This window comes from Ostrea edulis, chromosome 4 (assembly GCF_947568905.1).
Source record: "Ostrea edulis chromosome 4, xbOstEdul1.1, whole genome shotgun sequence".
Classification (NCBI taxonomy): Eukaryota; Metazoa; Mollusca; class Bivalvia; order Ostreida; family Ostreidae; genus Ostrea; species Ostrea edulis.
Window position 1 is genome coordinate 84,508,382 of NC_079167.1, and position 20,912 is coordinate 84,529,293.

Sequence of the window (20,912 nt, forward strand, 5' to 3'; positions counted from 1 at the left end):
TAATTATTTTTTCTCTCCTTGATAACATTTGTAAATGGCACAATGCAATTCATATATTCTAAACTAAGAATATTGCAAGACTAACCTAACTGCATGATCTCTTTGTTTACATTTTGATCATCTGCTATCACTAAGGTTACTTCGTTTCTGTCTGCTGTCTGCTTGTCAAACGTCACCATCACCTCAGCATCTGTTGTCAGCTCGGAGAAACGTTCCAGTTGCCGTGTCGACATGGTTGTACATCCAGTCAAACAACAGGGGTAAGCCAGAGCTGAAGTTGTAATCCCAAGACAACGCAGGTTATCTTTAGAGACCGTGTCAGAATTTCCAAAGTCTATAAATAGAACATCCACCATTTCCCCTGTAGTATTTTTGACACGCGCCCTATACCAGGAGTCGTCTGTGGTAAATTTGGCACAGCAGTAATTGTTAACAGCAATATCACCCAATGGACTGGAATTGCCACAATGAATCTGGACTTTCTCAATGATTTCTCCAAGTTCCTCCTCCTGACTGGACAGTTGTAGATAGAATACGTCCTTGTCACAATTGCTTACATAAGCTGTCGTCTGCTCAGTGGGAACTGCTTGCTCTTCTATACTGGTCACCTTGACTGGCAACACTGGAATATTTGAGCTCTCCTCGTACTTTGCTAAACCTGCATCTTTTAGAGATTGACCTACATCTTTACTCTCCACTTCTAGTTTCACCTCCGACCCTGTCATAAAGGTGCAGGTCAGATCTTTATCTACAATAAGCGCCTCCAGCTGGGTTGTGACCTCTGAACTCCAGTCGCCTTCTAAAGGAGAAACTCCATGCAGAGAGCATGGATAGGCAAATGGTGGAATCGAGGCCAACTCTGACGGCAGGATTTTCAGGGAATTTGTTTCTACCTCCTCATTGTTTCCGTAATCAATGAACCTCACTCTGGCTTTCCCGGCATCGATCTCCTCTATGACCCCTCGGTACCAGGCTTTATCTTCAGAGAAAACAGTTCCACAGATCTGACCAGACTTTGGATTGGCTAGGACGGAAGACCCACCCATCTTTTGTTGTAAATTTGCTGTCATGGTCTCCAGCAAACCTTCACATCCTTCCTTCTGAAGGTAGAGCTTGTCAGGCGATTTTATATAGGTAGCATAACCTCTGAACTGAGTTCCAGCTGGCTCTGCATAACTGGTATGTTGATACATCAGAGGTTCTTGGGGACTGCTTTCTTGTACAACACTTCCTGCTTCTGTCAACGGTTTTCCATCATCAAAAAACAAGTCTACCGTCAGACAAGTGGGAGAGTGGTGAAGAACCGTCAGAGTCATTTCTTTGTCTGCCAGCTGGTCTTCTAAATCATCTCCAACACCATTTGTGTTGGACAACTTGCAGTGTATGGCTTGTGGTTCAATTTGGAGTAATTCTGGTGGAATATTACAAATATTCTCCTTAGAGGAAGATTCTGAATTCCCATAATCAACAAATAAGATGTCTGCCTTGTTTTCTGCTACATGGGTGACCAGTGATCGGTACCATGCCTCATCGGAACTGTACTTAGCCATGCACGTCATGCCCTCAGTTAAACTGCTGACCGGGGTAAAGGAGGCAGCCTGTTCTTCTATTTTTCCCATCAGTTCATCCAGTTGATCCGACTTCTGAGCTAGCTGACAGTAGAAGCTGGTGGGAGAGTGGACATGAGAAACAAATACTTGGTGGGAACTGCCTACAGGGAGAGCAGCCTGTGGTGGGAAACCTAATGCTACTACCGAGGTCGATGAATCTGAGACGGTGGATATCGCCTTTCTAGCTACTGCTGCTCCGATCAACTCCTCTGCCACATCCACTTCACCAACAGAAAGGGAGACTACCCAGGTACCATCAGGATTTCCCCCCACAAAATTTACGTTAACAGTCTCAGGGATCAAACTCTGCATGATCTCCTTGGCATCTTCTGACCATCCACTTTGTAGAGGTTTCACACCCATGAGACTGCACCTCAGGGACTGCCCAGGGACCTTTCGAAAGTTTTCTGCTACCTGAAACACCATGTCTTTAGTGATGGTGTCTGTATTTCCATAGTCCACAAACCTAACAGTGACGTCTGACCCCTCTATATTCTCTACATAAGCTCTGTACCACGCATCATCTTCAGTAAATTTGGTAACAACAGGGTCTCCAGGGTTAACACTGTCTACTTTACTGCCCCCTGCTTCATAGTGTTCTTGTATCTCTGCTACCAACTGTTCCAATTTCCCCGACATCTCCTTGGGTTGGATCCAGAAGTTATGAGGATTCTCAATCCACGACACGAAAGCAGACACATTACTTCCTTCTTGCTGCGGTAACTTGGAGTAGGGATTTTCTGCTAGCTTTGTGACAGTGGGAGCAGACGACATCTTACATAGTCCAGCATCCGCTAAGCTCTGTGCCACATCCTCCCCATTCTCTGTAAGCTTCAACAGGTACAGACCACCTGAGAAGTTGACCACGGTCGCCTGCAGCTCTTTGTCCATGACCATTTCTTCAAACTTTCCTACTGCCTCAGTTGACCAGTCCTCTTTGACCACTCCATTAAGTGAACATTTAACTCCCTGGACCTCCAGACTCATGTAATTAGCATTAGCTGCCTTAAGGGCAGACTTTTCCACAGTCTCAGTATTTCCGTAATCCACAAACAGCACTCCAACTTTGTCATCTTCCACTTTTGAGATCTCCCCTCTATACCATCTGTCATCATCTGAGAACTTGGCAATGCAGGGTGTTCCGATTTCATATTCGTGAATGCACCTTTCCTTTGGGAACAAACTGCCGTACTCTTCATTCATTTTTTCCATCATTTCTTCTAATTCCTCAGACTTGCTAATGGTTTGACACCAAAATTCAGTTGGAGACTTGATGTAAACAACATACACTTTGACAGTTTTGTCGGACGGTAGTCTTGCGTGTCTGTACACATTATTATCTGTGTGTTCCCACTCACTCCCGCCTTTCGTCTTTGGTGTGGCACTCCACCCCGGGGACTTGTCTGTACCGGTAGAAGCAACATCATCCCAGTCATCCTCTTTGCTGGTACCAAAATCTTTACCACTACTCTTGGTCTGAAATCCACTACTTGGTTTTCTATCAGACCTGGAACCAAATGCTGCCGACATACTTTTGGTTTTGTCATCTGAAGGAGAATCTCCCCAGTCTTCATCAACAGACGTCGTTGAAAAACTGCCACCAAAACCACTAGATGTTCGTTCCGACTTCCCACCAAATCCACCCCTTGACCCGCTGAGGCCACCACGACCCCCAAAACTACCACCACGGCCCCCAAATCCTCTGTCACCTGTAGAATAAACACACTTACAAAAGAATCAATCATTGTAAATGCAGTACACGTAAAATTCATTACAGCTCGATTCATTCTTGTACAATGCAGTAATCTAATACATGTATAATAAAATGTCAAAATTGCATAGAGTCAGATTATGGAATGAAAATTATGTTAACTATAATCTTCTGCCATTCTAATTCAGACATGTCCTGGGTGATCGCCTCAGTCGTAAGTAAAGTGTTCGTCCCATCCACTAAGTCTGTATTTATATCCAGTTAATCTAGCTCATTAATTACTTAATCAGTTCAATTTAATGTATTCTGCCTAAATCTTAAGACTTGGCCAAATTCCCAACATGATTTGATAAACAAACAGTCTTGCAAAGATGGTTACACACACTCTTCAATCAACTTCATCAAAGCTGAATTGTTACATAACCTATGGTAATGCTAAAATACAACATTCATATCCATGCTAAAATACAACATTCATATCCATGAAAATGAAGATGATGCAGTACAAACACTTACTTCTTTGGTTTGTTGATGTACAATCCCTGGCAAAATGGCCCTCCTCTCCACATTTATGACAGCCTCTTCCACTTCCTCCACCCTTAGGGCAATCTCGAGCAAAATGGCCCTCTTCTCCACACTTTCTGCAGCCTCGGTCTCTTCCACCTCCACTATCAGCTTGAGGGCAATCTCTGATGAAATGGCCCTCCTGTCCACATCTGTGGCAGGTTCTTCCACCTCCTCCACTTGATCCTCCTTGTGGGCAATCCCTTGCAAAATGCCCCTCCTCTCCACATTTTCTACATCCTGTTAAAAAAGCATGACTTCTTGTTGCTATTCAACACAAATTTTGATTTTAATCAAGGTTACATTTACAGTCTTTAGAATACATACCCCTTCCACCTCCATCGGAACCCCCAAACCTTCCACCACCTCGAGAGGAACCTCCAAATTCTCCCCCACCTCTGGAGGAACCTCCAAATCTTCCTCCACCTCCCCCAAAAGAGGAGCCACCAGATCCACCAAACCCTCCTCTGCCTCCACCTCCAAAGCCGGACGAACCAGTTGAAGGGGTCTCATCCCAACCATCACCTTCTGAAGACTTGCCGAATCCCGAGTTACCACCAGCTGAGCTGCTGAATCCAGATTGGTTCCTACCACCAAAACTCGGTCTACCTTCAGATCCTCCGTGAAAACTGGGTTTTGAGTTATCATATCTTCCACCTGATGATCTGTCTCCAAATTGTCCCCTGTTTAACAAAATATATGCTTCATTTCTATGGCTGAAACGATACGATTTGCAATACTTGTGCCACGATTCAATATGATGCAATTTACAGAAGAAACCAATAATAACATTGAATAAAAGATAAAAATTTTATTATCAAGATTCACAATCAAAATTTTAAAAGCAAAATGTTTCCAAATTGCCAAATGGTAAGATGCCTGTTAGCTCTGCAGTTTAAACTGTTTATATAAAGTGCATTATTATTTTCATCAGATTCAAGCTGAACAACAGTCTGAACATTATTTGATGCTATTTTGTCCCTCATGCAGGTAAAATAATAAGTACAGGCTGGGCCTGATGAATTTTACTGAACACATTCGTAATAAACGTATCGAACCGAAAAAAGATGGAATGAATCAAACATTGAATCTACCGTTTATATTGAACAGTATCGATATTTCCGTGAATCGTTTCAGCCCTATTCCACCAACCATTTGAAATTTTATAGAATGGGTACAATGAAACTTCTCTAAATAAACCAACCAGCTCTTGGACCAGAGAGAAAAAAGGTCACTGGGTAAAAGATTTTGGATTGAATGGAAAGGTCTCGTCAGAAGGAATACACATACCAAATATGAAAGGTCTACCTCTTATGGTATAAATAAAATATACAACCAAGGCAGGGCTCGAAATAATCCAGGGCCAGTAAATTATGGATTTGGGCTAGTGATTTCTAAAGAACATGTGCCATTGGGGCAAGTTAATTTTGAATACTTATCAAAAATTTTCAACGATTAGACTAGTAAATATCAGATGATACAATGTCACAAGAGAAATATCATTGTATGAAATTTCCAAAGACGTTTCCTATATATTCCCATACAAAACTTTGATCCCCTTTTGTGCCCCTCCCCCTGTAAAAATTTGATCCCCAAATGTGATCTCACCCCACTCCTGGGGACCACAATTTGAACTGCACTACCTGGGAGTGCTTGCATATTAATATTAGTAATAACATCCTGTTCTAGAAAAGAAGATTTTAAAAGATTTATCCTATATATCCCCTTTTAAAATTTCCTATAGTGGCCCCACCCTACTCCCATGATTTCAACAAACTCGAATCATGTCAGGAGGCATTTGTATAAATTTCAAATTTTCTGGCCTTGTGGTTCTTGAGAAGATTTTGAAATGACCCCCCACCCCCTTCCATTTGTGCCTTTTCTTGATTTTCTCCTCTTTGGAGGGAGCATGACCTTTCATTTGAACAAATGTAAATCCCCTTGGGGTTCTAAAGCGGACCTTTTTAAAATATGAATTTTCTTTAAATCTCTGTTGTAAGCCCATCCTAGCCAGAGATGGTTTATCAATACCTATCAATAATAGATGAATCATTACTAATTCGCCTATAAAGTCAAGTAAAAGTAAGAAGCCTGATGTCCTGATAAGGATCTAACCAAACCTAGGGTATATGTAAGCGATCCTGATTGAGGAAATTTGGGATGTTAATACATAGATCAGGTTACAAATATGATCAGATAGAAAATTCATAGGCCCCTTCATTATCCATTATCAGTCAAGGTGTGTGACAAGAGGCTTAACAACATATACTAATATTACATACCACTGAATACCATTTTCCTAACATACGCATGCATGCAGCTAGGTCACAAATTGAATTGTGTACTTTATCAAAAATTGATGAGGGGAAGTATATTCTTATCTAATAAAAACACACAAGGGATTTTTTTAAAATTCAAAACTTCATACTTTTGAACAGTTTCAGCTTAGAACAAGTATCAGAAAAACTTTCAACAATGTGCTAGACACAGGATAACCATTATGCCCCCCCCCCCCCTTTTAAATCTATTAATGCCATCGAAATATATAGAAATTAACCTGCTGGTCATTAGCAAAATTATATTTGTTTACACAACTGTCAAGATGACCTAAACTTAGTCAAATGTTTTACAAATGCGAGTATGTAATGTGTGGATTTTTCTTTTTAGCATCGGAAGAGCATATAAAAGAAATTTTACTGCATTTATTTAAGGATAAAAATGGTTAAAGCACATTGTTTAAACAGATGCAAGTGGACCTGAGAACCAAATGATAAAATTTTCAAGCCTTAAAAGTTCCTGATGGACTAAGCAGATGCAAGTGGACCTGAGAACCAAATGATAAAATTTTCAAGCCTTAAAAGTTCCTGATGGACTAAGTGAGAGAAAATGTGTCCATGCACCCCATCTGATACAAATTAAATTAGAATACTAAGGTTTGTGCATCCAATCTAATTCAGACAACAATGTCCCTGATAATAACCTCTGTTGGAAACAATTGTTATTTGTGTTGTTAGTCGCTGTCTGCACAGGGCTGGTGTTTGCATCATACATTCTGTTGATACTGGTGCCTGTTTCCGATTCCAAAACACATAATAACAAATCCTCTCCAGCCTTCCGAGACTTGAACGTAGCCTTGAACGTCTTGTCTAGAACCAGGTCTTCAAACTGAACAACTTTCTCTGGCAGCCAGAATCCAGTGGTGGAGACCACACCTAAAATATATACACAGACAAATCAATGAACTATCAAAATATATACACAGACAAATCAATGAACTATCAAAATATATACACAGACAAATCAATGAACTATCATGGTCAGTTTTTAAACTTTGTAATTAAACGCAATGGTGTCCATTCCTCTACTGTTTTTCCATGTTAAATGTAACTCTGTCAATCAGTGACTTTGACCCTGACTTTGACCTTGGGTAACAATCTATCTGCTCATAACCAACCTTTACGTCAATTGTCTCCATTGATTACCAAGTTTATATTGGCCTAAAACAAATATTTCTAACTCAATGTCAAAACCATTGACAATTGCAATTTCTGCAGTAGTAAGGTAAAAAATATTCTGCACATTTTTGTCATGTGTAATAAAATAACTCCACTTAGGAAAGACTTTAGTATGCATATTTACAAAACCTCTAATAAAGTTGGTTTAAATTCTATTAATATTATTTTGAAAGAATTTCCCCTAAATCAGAACAATAGAGTTAAAAACTTTATTATTTCCTATGCTAAGCAGTATGTTTTCTCATGCTTGTGTAAAAATTACATTCCAACCTAATGTGGTTTAATTTCTCATTTAAGAACAAAATACAGCATTGAAAGCCACATATTTTAAAATACATAATTCTAAGCTGTCCGACTTCAATGCACAAACTCGGAAACTATTTTTAAACCACGATAAGGCCACATCAATTTGTAAAATAGTTCTTAGGATTTTCAAACAAAAAAAGGGAGGCGAGAGGGCGAAATTATTTTACAAATATTATTTTTCATTTTGGAGATAAAAATTATGAGGCGAGCGAATACAAGAAATATAAATAATTTTAATTGAATTAAGTGTGATTTTAAAAAGTGAGTGCTTAAAAATAAAGATCTAAAATCATCAGATATCATTTGTTTACCACATAAACTTAATATTTTTCAACTTTGTTGATATAGTTTACAATAAATAAGAAGTATTTCAGGTTTCAAAGACTTCATTTTCTTCATACCTATACATGTACTTTACAACATTAATTCATAAGATCTTTTTAAAGAATTTTATTTTAGTTTCATTTCTACAAACTTTCGATTCAGATTAGGGCTGGGACGATCCAGGGTTAGCTTGATCCGGTTCGGTTTCGATTCAGAACAGCACGGTTCGGTTATTTTCGATTCAGTTCATGTTAGGTCCAAGTTATCTAATGACACCACAAAATTTAACAATTTTAATGAGTAGCATATTTGATTTGATTTTATTCAAGTTATATAACTATATGTCGCCATTTGTAAACATCATATCTATTCATAATGGCATTTTATAACTTTGATAGAAAATAGAAAACACTGACAGTCTATTAATTTTGTTTATATTAAAGTGCTGCATAAGTTTTGGATTATTAAACAAATCTATAGTGAATCTAAAATGTATATGATATTGTTATCATTGATATGCAAAAATTCAACAATTCTTTCAATTGAGAGTCTTTGAAAATCTCTCCTTTATTGATTTACTTTTCTCATATTAACTGTCAAATCTGTGTCATTACCTACGATGTTGATTTCACTCCACCACTGACAGAAATGCTATATGTCATGTAAAGATAAACTGCAATGATCTTACGGACCACATTCTGTTGGTATCTGAGTGGTGAAAATGCTAACTCTCAACACAGTAGTGATTTAAATCTCTGTTGCATAAAAAACCCACATGTTCTGCACATCACTCGGACGCTATATTTGTTGTTTTGGTGTAAGTAAAATCTAACCCGAACCGAACCGAAATCCGGAATTTGTAATCGGTGCATCGAATCAAATGGTATGAATCGCAGTGCACCAAAATTTTCGGTACACCGCACAGCCCTAATTCAGATCTATGCATATGCTAGGGACATGTCCAATTTTGAAATCTCCAATGTATCGCTTTTAGTATTTTCTTCAATTTTAATAGAACACACATAATTAATAATCACTAAAAACCTTTTGTGAATTTGTCGTTAACTGTCGATCCGATTTAGAATATTCCTCAGTACCCCTTGCTTGTCATAAGAGGCGAATAAATGGGGCGGTCCTTCGGATGAGACCGCAAAATTTGAGACCCATGTCACAGCAAGTGTTATTCCAGGTACGATAAAGAACCCTCCCAGCTCAATGGCCATAAGCACTGAGCATAGGCCTAAATTTTGCAGCGCTTCACCGCCAATAGTAACGTCTTCAGGTGAGTGAAATATTCTCAAGAGATACTTTAAACAATATATAATCAATCAATCAATCGTACACAGTCAATGTTCTCTAAAGAGTGGCATCGAATAGCGCTTCAAAATTTTCTTCAGCTTCCAGTTCGATTGCAGTAAAAGGAACAACTTCCAATCCAGTGTTATGAAGTATCGTAGATATTAAGATAGATATCATGAATAACTTAAAACACCATATTACACGGCTAGGAAATTTTTCTCGAGGCCGCGATTCTGTCATTTGTCAGGCACATGAATCAAGGTCGTTTTTTCGCTTGTTGTAAAAAGTCGAAAATATTTTACGCAGATATTTTTGGACACACGGGCGGATATTATTTTTTGATAATATTATAATTTGGATTTATTACAAATAGAAGCGGCAAATCCGACGAACTAGATTACAAATTGGCATGGCCTAATGTAAAATTAATTTTTTTTAATTATAAATATATACATGTATATATATGTTTTGTATATTACCTATTGTTTTGACATGGAATATGAAGACTTACTACCAAGAGTTTTATTTAGTATACCTAAAACCTTTAAGTTACCTGTACTGAAATTTTAAGCATGTAGAACTGTTTGTGTGTGAATATGTTTAAGCGGGCGGTGAATGTGAATATGTTTGAGTGGGTGGTGAATGTGAATATGTTTGAGTGGGCGGTGAATGTGAATATGTTTAAGCGGGTGGTGAATGTGAAATGTAAAATTCCATTGAAATCACACTATATATGACTAATTTATTTGATAATATATGCATATATACTTCAATGGAAAAATGCAAATAAAAACAAGATGTACTGTGAGCAATGCTCATGAAGAATACCCCCCGCTTACCCCAATCTCCCAAAGGGTGTTGTTAATAGGTATAAATTACCTCTTTCCTGAGTGTAAAAACATGGTATGCCTTTGTAGAAGAAAATGGAAGATATAGTCCGAACACATATCCATGGCATAAACCTATAATTTTGACCTTGAGATCAAAGGTCAAGGTCATAAAGAGGTCATGAATTTACATGACACATAGTCTCATGGTGATACACCCATGTCTTATGATATGACTATGTCAAAACCCTATAATCAATTTTGACCTTGAAGTCAAAGTTCAAGGTCATATAGAGGTCATGAAGGTACTCGACACATCGTCTCATGGTGATACACTCATGTGTCAAATATGATATGCCTATGTCAAAGAACAAAGAAGTCATGGCCCTGACACGAATCCATTGTAAAAACCTATAATTTTGACCTTGAGGTCAAGGTCATATGGAGGTCATGAAGGTACATGACACATCGTCTCATGGTGATCTACCTGTGTGCCAAATATGGTATGCCTAAGTCAAAGAACAAAGAAGTTATGGCCCGGACACGAATCTGCACAGACAGACAGACGGACGGACGGATGGACAGACAGAGTGATTCCTATATACCCCCCAGAACTTCGTTCGGGGGGGTATAATAAATATTTCTACCTCATCTACCAGTTGCCTTGGCAGCACTAATTATCATTAATCCCAGTCCTTGACCCACTGTCTGGATCTTAGTGCCTAGCAGGAACTTCTAATATCTCCACAATAGTTATCATCTTCACTAAAACTCTAATCTGTGACCTAACCTTAAAGTTAACATGTTTCACAAATGCAATACTCTTCCCATCGCATTTCCTTTCATGCAAACACAAGCACAAGATAATAAATGAATAATGAAGACATTGTCCTAAAAAATCTTATCTAAGACCAATATAATCATGACTTTAAAATTTGGATCCCAAACCATAAGTAGACAACTGTAGTACAAGATTAAATGATCAAAACAAACAGGCGACTCTCCATAACTCGAAGTTCAATGTACCTTGATAAAACTTAGTGAGATCAGGAGTTTGAAATTCGGAAATTGAAGGTCAAATCATATGGTTCAGATTTTACAGTAACGAAATGTTTACCAGCACGATCATGGGATCATTTTAACACGTTTTCCTTCATATTTGACAGGTAGTTCATTTGATTTCAAAATACAGAACCTAATTTTGCATTAATAAAAAGATTTCAAAGTTAAGGTTTTAATTTGTTCTTTTCTCATGCTAAGTTAGGCATACTAATTTCCGAAAAAGCTTTACTGTCGCTGATAAACAGAACTCATTTTTATGTCGCTTTACACAAAGCAAAAATTCTAATAAATGAGTAAAACGATGTTTTAGAGTAACTTTACACAAAGAACAAACTCGAGAAATTCGACAGTCTGTAGATCTCCAAATTATTGTCTCTAAATATGAATGTCTCAAACTTACTCTCTCATCAAGTCAAATCAAATTAAAGATTTTATTCATTGTCAGATTATATGCAAATTTTAATCATCACAAGACCCCGATGTCGATGTCGGGTGAAAACTGACAAATTAACCAATTATATTATCAAGTGTCCACCTCCACAAAGAAGCAGGGGCGGTGTATCGCCTATATAAACACCTAATTACCATGACAACGCCAGCCTCCAACATTCAACAAAATTAAGGTAAGGTCCATGCCGAAATAATTATACGCTTGGGTAACAGTGTGTATACGCTACCACCACATCAAGAGATCGAAAGTGAAAAACAATGAAATGTTTTACGGGACCCAACTTCACTTCAAGAGATCGATAGTAAATTTGCTTAGTAATTTAGAGAAAAAAATCGTGACCATTATTTTACTTCAAGAGACTGAGAACATCAAGAGATCGAAGTTCGAGCCATTGAGAGTCACCTATACTCCTAAGAGGTTCTTCACAAGATTGCTACACACAGACCAGTGGGTTTTTTTTCTACCCACTGGTATCGGTACCCATTCAATTGGGAAAAATAGTGTCAAAATCGAACAAATTGGGAATTTTCTACCAATGTATCGCCAAATGATTTCAATCAAAAGAAAGAAAGAAAAAGAAAAAACAATTTTTAAGGTGATATTTGCTGTTCTGAGACATCAGGAATTGTCATAGGCTTGTTCTAAAATCATTGTAGCTCTGCAACACGCGCACCTCCATGATCTGTACTTTAGATTTAATACCGGAAGTGAACATTTTAGTTAACTCGTACAACGTTTCAGACTAAGTAGATTACGATGTCAGCAATCTATTTTTCGTCAGGTGAATTGGGAATTTTTAGTCTCAAAATTGGGAAAAATCGACGGTTTTTGGCATTGGGAATGGTACCGTTTATCTGTACCAGTTGTATAAGGGGGGAAAACGCTGCAGACACACCCGTCCATACACTTAAACACTGGCCATTATTTCTACGAGGAGAAAACAAAATGACTCACCTTCCAGTCCACAATAGATAGCCTGGGGAGGGAGGGTCATGAGCTCATCACTTATCTGCTTCAGATTCTCCTTAGCTGAACACTCTGTGTTACCATAGTCAATGTACCTCAACTCAACCATGCCATTGTTCAACATGCCTGGAGGCGAAAAATACAGTTCACATGGTCAACAGATGAAGATGATTTTTTCCAAATGACATTCTAATTTGTCTTGCAATTCTTTGTCATCTGTGCCCACCCATTGATAAATCATGATTATAATCTAAGAAGTGTGGATTCTTTTCTATGACGTGGATTCTTTTCTATGACATGGCCTTAACCAAACTCAAGTGTGTTTTTTCTCAAGTCCACATCATCAAAAAGCATGATTATATAACTTGAAGCATTTATGTGATCAATTGTAACAACTCCTCCAAATTAGAAACTGAAACAAAAAATAAAAATTCCAGAAAAGAACAATATGCAGGCTTAACTTATAGTTAAAGTAATTCCACCCTCCTGTGATGTCATCAGATTTTGCAAAATCAATGATTTATTTAGATTTATGCATGATAGGAACATAAATTTTGTTGGAGTTTTTTCTGATAGTTATTGTAAAAAATCTTGTTAAAAATAAACTATTTTAAAAGTCTAAGTTATAGATAAATAATCAATGATACGTTTCAAAATATTGAATCCAAGGGCAATAACTCTGTTTCTATTGATTTCTTAATCAAGTCTATTATGCGATAGATTTTCTTTATTTTTTACAGATATTTTGTATATTTTTGTGAAGATAGTTTCATGAAATTGTTATGAATGCTACTATATGGTCATAAACAGCTTGTATGAAATTTTGATAATGCCGTTTAAGGAAAATTGCAATTTTATGACGGTGATACATGATTCTGTTTATGTACGTCTCGTATCTTAAAAAGTGTGATGACCTATTTATTTTATTTCATAATTTGTTAGTTTTAACTGTAATGAATGGAAATAAATAAATTTTTCAAATGTGTATCAGATAAAACTGCGAGTATGGAGTTACCTTAAGTGGATTTTTAATATTTAATGGCGTTTCCATTTTAATTTCCCAACCTAGAATTAATCATGAATCTGATTCGTCCATAACATTCCAAACTGCTCGGAGCCTCATCGTCAAATAAGAAAAGCTCTCTGTTATAACAATGTCATTTTGTTCCATATAATTGTTAAATTATAAATTTAAAGCATTTACAAAATATTTCATTTATGCACATTCTAGCAATGAACTAGAACTGTCCACAGGACACACCAGATGGTGGGAAATAGTGAATTTGAAGAATTAAAGAATAAACACTTTAAGGCTGGGACGATTCAGGGTTAGCTAGATTCGGTTCGGTTTCGATTCAGAACAGCACGGTTCGGTTATTTTCGATTCGGTTCATGTTAGGTCCAATTTATCTAATGACACCAAAATTAACAATTTTAATGAGTAGCATATTTGATTTGATTTTATGTAAGTTATATAACTATATGTTGTCATTTGTAAACATCATATCTATTCATAATGGCATTTTATAACTTTGATAGAAAAAAGAAAACACTGACAGTCTATTAAAATTTGTTATATTAATGTGCTGCATAAGTTTTGGATTATTAAACAAATCTATAGTAAATCTAAAATGTATATGATATTGTTTTCATTGATATACAAAAATTCAACAATTCTATCAATTGAGAATCTTTGAAAATCTCTCCTTTATTGATTTACTTCTCTCATATTAACTGTTGTTGTCAAATCTGTGTCATTACCTACGATGTTGATTTCACTCCACCACTGACAGAAATGTTATATGTCATGTAAAGATAAACTGCAATGATCTTACGGTAGTGATGGGGCATCGGTTCACTTTCATAATCGATCATCGGTTAGAATCGGTTGCTGCTTCCGATGCGATTTTCCGATTATAATCGGATGTTACATTTTTACTATATAAAGCATAATCTTGCAGGTTTTTTTTTTAAAAAAAAATCTTCAATTATATATCAATTAGCTAATATCAATAACTCAATATGATGTTTTCTATGTTGTCTTGATGCTTTTGCACTTTCTATATAAGCACTTTATAGTTCATAATCACCTTAGCTTTGTGCTGGTTGGATAGTTGGATATATAACTAGCTCATAATTATGATGGATGCCATTGGAAGGTGAGATGCATATCCATATTGAATCTTACACGGAGATCAGAGACGGAAATTTAACTATATATTATTCAAAATTAAAACATAAAAAAGTACTAGTGCAGATTTGTTTTTTATTCAATACAAAGCATTACATTTCTTAAACAAATAGTTAACAGCTCTTTCTAGGAGAGAAATAGCAAGATAAACTAAACACCAGTATGATGTAAAACTCAGCATTTTAATCTAACTCATAATACCATTCAATCTCTCACCAAAATTTACTCATGTTTTTGCTCAAAAAAATAAACAAATCTACATTATCTGCACTCAGCCTACTTCTCTTTTTTGACATCAACCCACCAGCAAGAGAAAATACTCTCTCTAATTCCGGAATGCGCTCTATGAGATGTGTGGATCCGATGATCGATTATGAAAAAAAATAATCGATCATCGGAATCGGTAGCTTTTTTTCGTCGTTAATCGATGTTTTCTGATTATCAGTACAACACTATCTTACGGACCATATTCAATTGGTATCTGAGTGGTGAAAATGCTAACTCTCAACACAGTAGTGATTTAAATCTCTGTTGCATAAAAAACCCACATGTTCTGCACATCACTCGGACGCCATATTTGCTGTTTTGGTGTAAGTAAAATCTAAACCAAACCGAAATCCGGAATTTGTAATCGGTGCACCGAATCGAATGGTATGAATCGCAGTGCACCGAAATTTTCGGTGCACTGCACAGCCCTAAAACACATCCTTTTGATGTGTAGAGGAACTGTGTTGCAATTTGGGGGGGGGGGGGGGGGGGGGGGGGGGGGGGGGAGAGAGAGAGAGAGAGAGGGGAGAATAAAGAAGTACAAAGTGGTTTTTACAATATACTCTGGACAATGACAACACTCCCTCAAAATGGAAAAAAATATACAAAACTTAATATCTCAAATAATTTAAATGCTGTTTTTTTCCATTTCACAGTGTTCAGTAAACATATTGTACACATCATGATGTCCCTCACCTGTGATCTGCGCTCGATACCAGTCCTGGTCAGCACTATATTTGGCCACACAGTGCTGACCAAGGGTCACATTTAACAATTGTTCCTCTTCCTCTGCCAGAACAGAGTAGTGTTTGTCCAGACTGTCCATAAGAGCGTCCAGTTGGGTGGCCGTCTTGCTGAGTTGACAGTGGAAGTGTTCGGGGTCCACCACATGAGTGACCATTATCTCCTCCATGTCCCCAATGCCAACCATCCCTTTCTTCTCACCAGCATTTCTAAAGGCGACACAGAGAAACATGAGCAACATTTCTAAAGGCGACAAAGAGAAACATGAGCAACATTTCTAAAGGTGACAGCCAAATACATTAAAGGTCACAACAAAACAGAGTGACAGTCAAAGTACATAAAGCCCACACATAAAACAAAATCATCTAGATTTTTACTTAATACACAAATCTTAATCATAAATCAAAGCAATTGTTATATTTCAATCACTCACAGCTTCATAATAAAATTTAAATGATGCACCATTAATTACTGTAAATGGGAAAAATTTCTATATACATGTATATTGTATATATCATATTTTTGCCCTTATCCCATATGAAACAGCCAAAAAAAAATTTGTTAAAAGATCCAAACAACTGGACGAACTTATTTCTAATTTGAAATGCATATGGGTATGAAGGGGTGTGCAATTACCATCGCCCGACACCCAGGGCTACCAATTGTAGAGGTTGGGCTGGCAAAAATAAATGCTGTCCTAGCCCAGTAACGCATTATTCATTCTACAACTGTCAATTATTACATTGAGGTGATTCTTGGCCAACCAAATTGTAAAGTCTATTGATCAATCCAGCAGGCAATTGAAAACTCAACCGGTCTTTTGTAATTCACTGTAAATGCAGTGTAATTCTAATCAGATTGAATCATTTACCACTTCACCAGAAGCTACCAAACAAGTTGATTTATAAGATATGAAACTGATCATTGTATACATATTTTAGTTCAACTCAGTTTTAGACATTTTGTTATATTGCTGGGCTAGTAACTGACAATCTAATAAGCTAGTGCATGCATCAACTGATACAGTAACCTCAGTCCTGTCGAGAGAAACTCAGCCATACATTGAGTCTGTTAGGGTAGTGCTGTATAGAATCGTTAGTGTGGTGCCTTGTCATACACAGAGTCTGTTAGGGTAGTGCTGTATAGAATAGTTAGTGTGGTGCCTTGTCATACACCGAGTCTGTTAAGGTAGTGCTGTATAGAATAGTTAGTGTGGTGCCTTGTCATACACAGAGTCTATTAAGGTAGTGCTGTATAGAATAGTTAGTGTGGTGCCTTGTCATACAGAGTCTGTTAAGGTAGTGCTGTATAGAATAGTTGGTGTGGTGTCGCTGGACTTACCCACTTTGGTAGGCTACTTGTGGTAGTCGAGGAATCTTGTGCTGGTTTCCAAACAGCTTAGTCGTGATATTCCTGTTCTTTGAATGATTGGTCAATTCCACCTGGAAAGTGGGAAATATTCCATCTGCAACAAAGGAACATATTTCAAAGTTAAACCCAGTTAAATCAGGAGAGCTGTAACATGACTAAATATCTAAAACATATTCAGAGACAATCATTACACTGAATACAGGTAATTTTGGCATATGAAACATTTGACCAACTCTTCATCATCCATCAACAAAGGCAACATTTACCAGAATTACCCAATGAATATAGTGTTTTTATTTCAATATTTTTTCCAAACAAGGATAGGGCTGAATCTTTCAGTAGCTTGCCTGTTTTGGTGACGAGTTTAACCTCCACCACTTTATCCACCAGGAGAGTCTGCAAATCTGATAAACTGACGTTTACTGGCTGTTTTTGGAATTGGCACATAATACAAAGTTGTGGCGTGTCAGCGATGCTGGGATGTATCTGATACAGTGATGTCAAGGGAACTGTGCATGAATCGCCAAAATCAATAAACATGACCTCGGCGGAACTTCCGGTTACCGCGGTAATAAGAGCTCGATACCAAGACCCGTCTGTATACTTGGCACAGCAGAATGTCCCCACTTCGCCATCAACAACAACGTCTTGCCCCATTTCATACACCTTCATCAGAGTCTCCTGAAGAGATGCGAACTTGTCGATGGGAATTTTAGTCAATTGTCCATAGAACTGGTTTGGGGAGTGGACAGCAGTGACACACACCACCTCCGTGCTGCCCACAATGATGTCCGGGTGTGGTATCTGTATCCGCCGGACGACAAGTGGACGTCTGGCTGACTCCTTGTACGAGGAAACAGTTTTGCCTTGCTTTTTGACCCCTAGCAACTCCTCATTGAGATAACGATCGATGTCCTTGTCTCTCGTGTCGTACAAGTCTAACTGGTACACACCACCTCTGGTTGAAGTCACCATGGATACCAAGGGTACATTGTTTTCAAATCCTTGCAGAAGTTTTATCTCCCCCTCGGACCAGTGATTGGACGACATCTTGGTGAGATCCACCGTGCACTGAACACATTGAGCTGGAATGGACATCAATTTTTCTGAAATCTCCCGGAGGTTCTGAGGATCTACAGTTTCTGTAAACCCAAAGTCCACCGATGTCACTCTGACCGAAGTTCCAGTGGACTCCACAGAACTCCTGTACACACTACCGTCACTCATCTTGGCCAAACATGAAAGTCTAAGTGCGGGTTTTGAAATTGGCTTATTTGTAATAAACTCCTCCTCTGCCATGTCCATCAACTCATTCACGGTATCTGAGCTACTGAGCAGCTGCGCAAAAAAATGACCAGGATGCTCCACATAGCAAATGCATACGTCGCACGTCTGATTTGCCGTAAGTGACATAATAGGGTACTCATGTTGGGATTCTCCAGTCTGAGAACTGTTTAAGCCAGTAGACCCTTCCATTGTTTCTATCTCATCGATTTGCACCACATATTCATCATTACTTTTCCTCAGAAATTTGACCTTCACTCCTTCATCAGAATCAGAGACTTCTTGTAGCATGTCCTCCAATTTACTTGGGTTAATTTTTGTGGTCTTGTAACAACATCGAATGCCTTGGACTGGAAAATCTACAAACTCTGAAGGAAGTTTCATTAAGTCACTCTGTGATTTTGACTCTGAATTTCCAAAGTCTACAAACTGCACCAAACATTTTCCGGATGTGCTGGTGAGGATCTGTGACCTGTAGGGTGCTTTATCCTCACTATAAAAGGTCAGACAATAGGCTCCCATTTGTGGATTGCCCAACGTTTCAGCCCCAGTGGAACAATGATCAGCTATCTGACTCATCAAATCATTTAATTCATTTTCTTTCTCTTTGAGTTGTACCCAAAATTTATTTGCACTTTCAATATACGAGATGTAGCACTGATGACTAGAATTTAGATCGACATTTTGCATCCTTAATGAGATAGTTGACACACTTGTTGTGGCTGAAGGACTGTGCAATTTCACAGACAAACCTGACTGTGATTTATTCACAACTTCTACAATGAATTCTTCACTAAAAACTTTATCTTTCACTCCTTGCTCCTCCTCTGGGGTCCATTGACCCCTGGCTGGAGTCAATTCAACAAAAATGCACTTTGTTGCTAATGGTTCAATGTGCTTCAGCAGGCTGGGGAGTTTCCTGATGTCTTCAGCACTAACTGTCTCTGTGTTTCCATAGTCAACAAAAAAGATGGACAAACCATTGGCGCCTTTCCCTACAACTCTGCCTCTGTACCAATTACTATCCTCGTGAAATAACGCTAAAACAATTTCATCCTCCGACCAGCTATTTTCAGTCACTTTGCCATTTTTAACATTGATCTGAATAGCTTCTGCAAGTTCATCGACCACACTTTGCTCACACAACTGGCAGTACCCCAAACACAATCCTGCGTCAAAATCCACGTGGGTGACAGTTCCCAAAATTCTCGAACCTGGCACGAACTTGAACATTTTATTTTACTACCAACTATGATATTCTCTGTGATCCTGTAGAAAGGATCAAACACTTAGCACCATCAACACACTTTTGTAATACTGTTTGTGTACAGTTACTCCTCTTGTCCCTTTAGGATACTCGCCCGTCTAGCCATGTTGGTTTTTCGTCACGTGACCAAATATGCCGCGAAATCATGAAATGTAAAAACCGTAGGTGGCGGATCTAAAGTAGATTTTAAACATTGCCGTGATGAGTAAATACAAAATTACTCGAGTTTTTTATCAATCATCACGGGAACTAGAGAAATATGGATTCTCCGTGTCTATCTTAAGGTCAGTTGATAGTTTTTTATATTGCCATCATGATATTTTTTGGCCTGGTCAAAATCATACGACCCAAAAATAAAATCTATAGCTGCCACCAAAATGTTACACTAAAAAATTGAACACAATCTATTGATTTCGCATCAATTTTTCTATGAGTGTAGCATTGAAAGGATATTGGAAGACTGACTAAATTTTTGCTTACAATGCTCTCTCTCTCTCTCTCTCTCTCTCTCTCTCTCTCTCTCTCTCTCTATATATATATATATGTGTGTATAGTGCAAATTTACAAAGTTCTCATGGACAGGATGTGAGTCAACTTTAACATTGATAACGTGACAAGTGACAATTATACAGAGAGTTCCAGATTAGAATTTAAAAAATGGGAAGTGAACTGTCAGTTATCAATTATCTGATACGGAATCAGAAAACCACAGTGTGGTGATCCGGAAAACCGGATCACACGCTGTGAAATCCACAGTATCAAAGAACGATACATTGATGGGTATATAATAAATATATAGATCAGTGATTTGACATAGATCTTTGTCGTAAAAATCCATAAGGAAAATTGGGATTTCAATTTCATTATATGTTAGGCCTATTACATTTATGTGTGTGGGGGTGGGGGGGGGGGGGGTGGGGGGTGGTTACAAATATGAAGATTCGTCTTATATTCTGATCAGAGTGCTCGAATTAGTATGAATACAGTACCGGGGGTAGGCTGTATGACGGATCTGGCATGTCTGTATGCATGTTAGTAGATCTAACAATCAAACTTCAGAAAGGTTTTAATGTGTCCAGTTTCATGTTAGGTGAAATTCCATTGTTTTATAATAACAAAGTTATCTTATACATTAAACAATACATAGCCACTC

The 20,912-nt window shown here is 37.8% G+C and overlaps 1 protein-coding gene across 3 annotated transcripts in view; it reads right to left on the reverse strand.

Moving 5' to 3' along the window:
- The window catches only part of LOC125669307 (uncharacterized), a 37,075-nt gene extending 17,167 nt beyond the window's left edge, over window positions 1–19,908 (reverse strand). For 2 of the 3 annotated variants that reach the window (XM_056164015.1, XM_048903773.2), the window contains exons 1-8: window positions 17,556–19,893; window positions 17,179–17,302; window positions 15,790–16,046; window positions 12,624–12,761; window positions 6,866–7,097; window positions 4,213–4,568; window positions 3,838–4,125; window positions 86–3,319 (exon numbers count right to left, since the gene is read on the reverse strand). In XM_056164015.1, coding sequence (XP_056019990.1) covers window positions 86–3,319; window positions 3,838–4,125; window positions 4,213–4,568; window positions 6,866–7,097; window positions 12,624–12,761; window positions 15,790–16,046; window positions 17,179–17,302; window positions 17,556–19,725 — 6,799 coding nt within the window. In that variant the 5' untranslated portion in view covers window positions 19,726–19,893. Of the gene's footprint in view, window positions 1–85; window positions 3,320–3,837; window positions 4,126–4,212; window positions 4,569–6,865; window positions 7,098–12,623; window positions 12,762–15,789; window positions 16,047–17,178; window positions 17,303–17,555 lie in introns of all 3 variants that reach the window. The other variant, XM_056164016.1, reaches the window with a different exon arrangement.
- Between the last annotated feature and the right edge of the window lie 1,004 nt (window positions 19,909–20,912).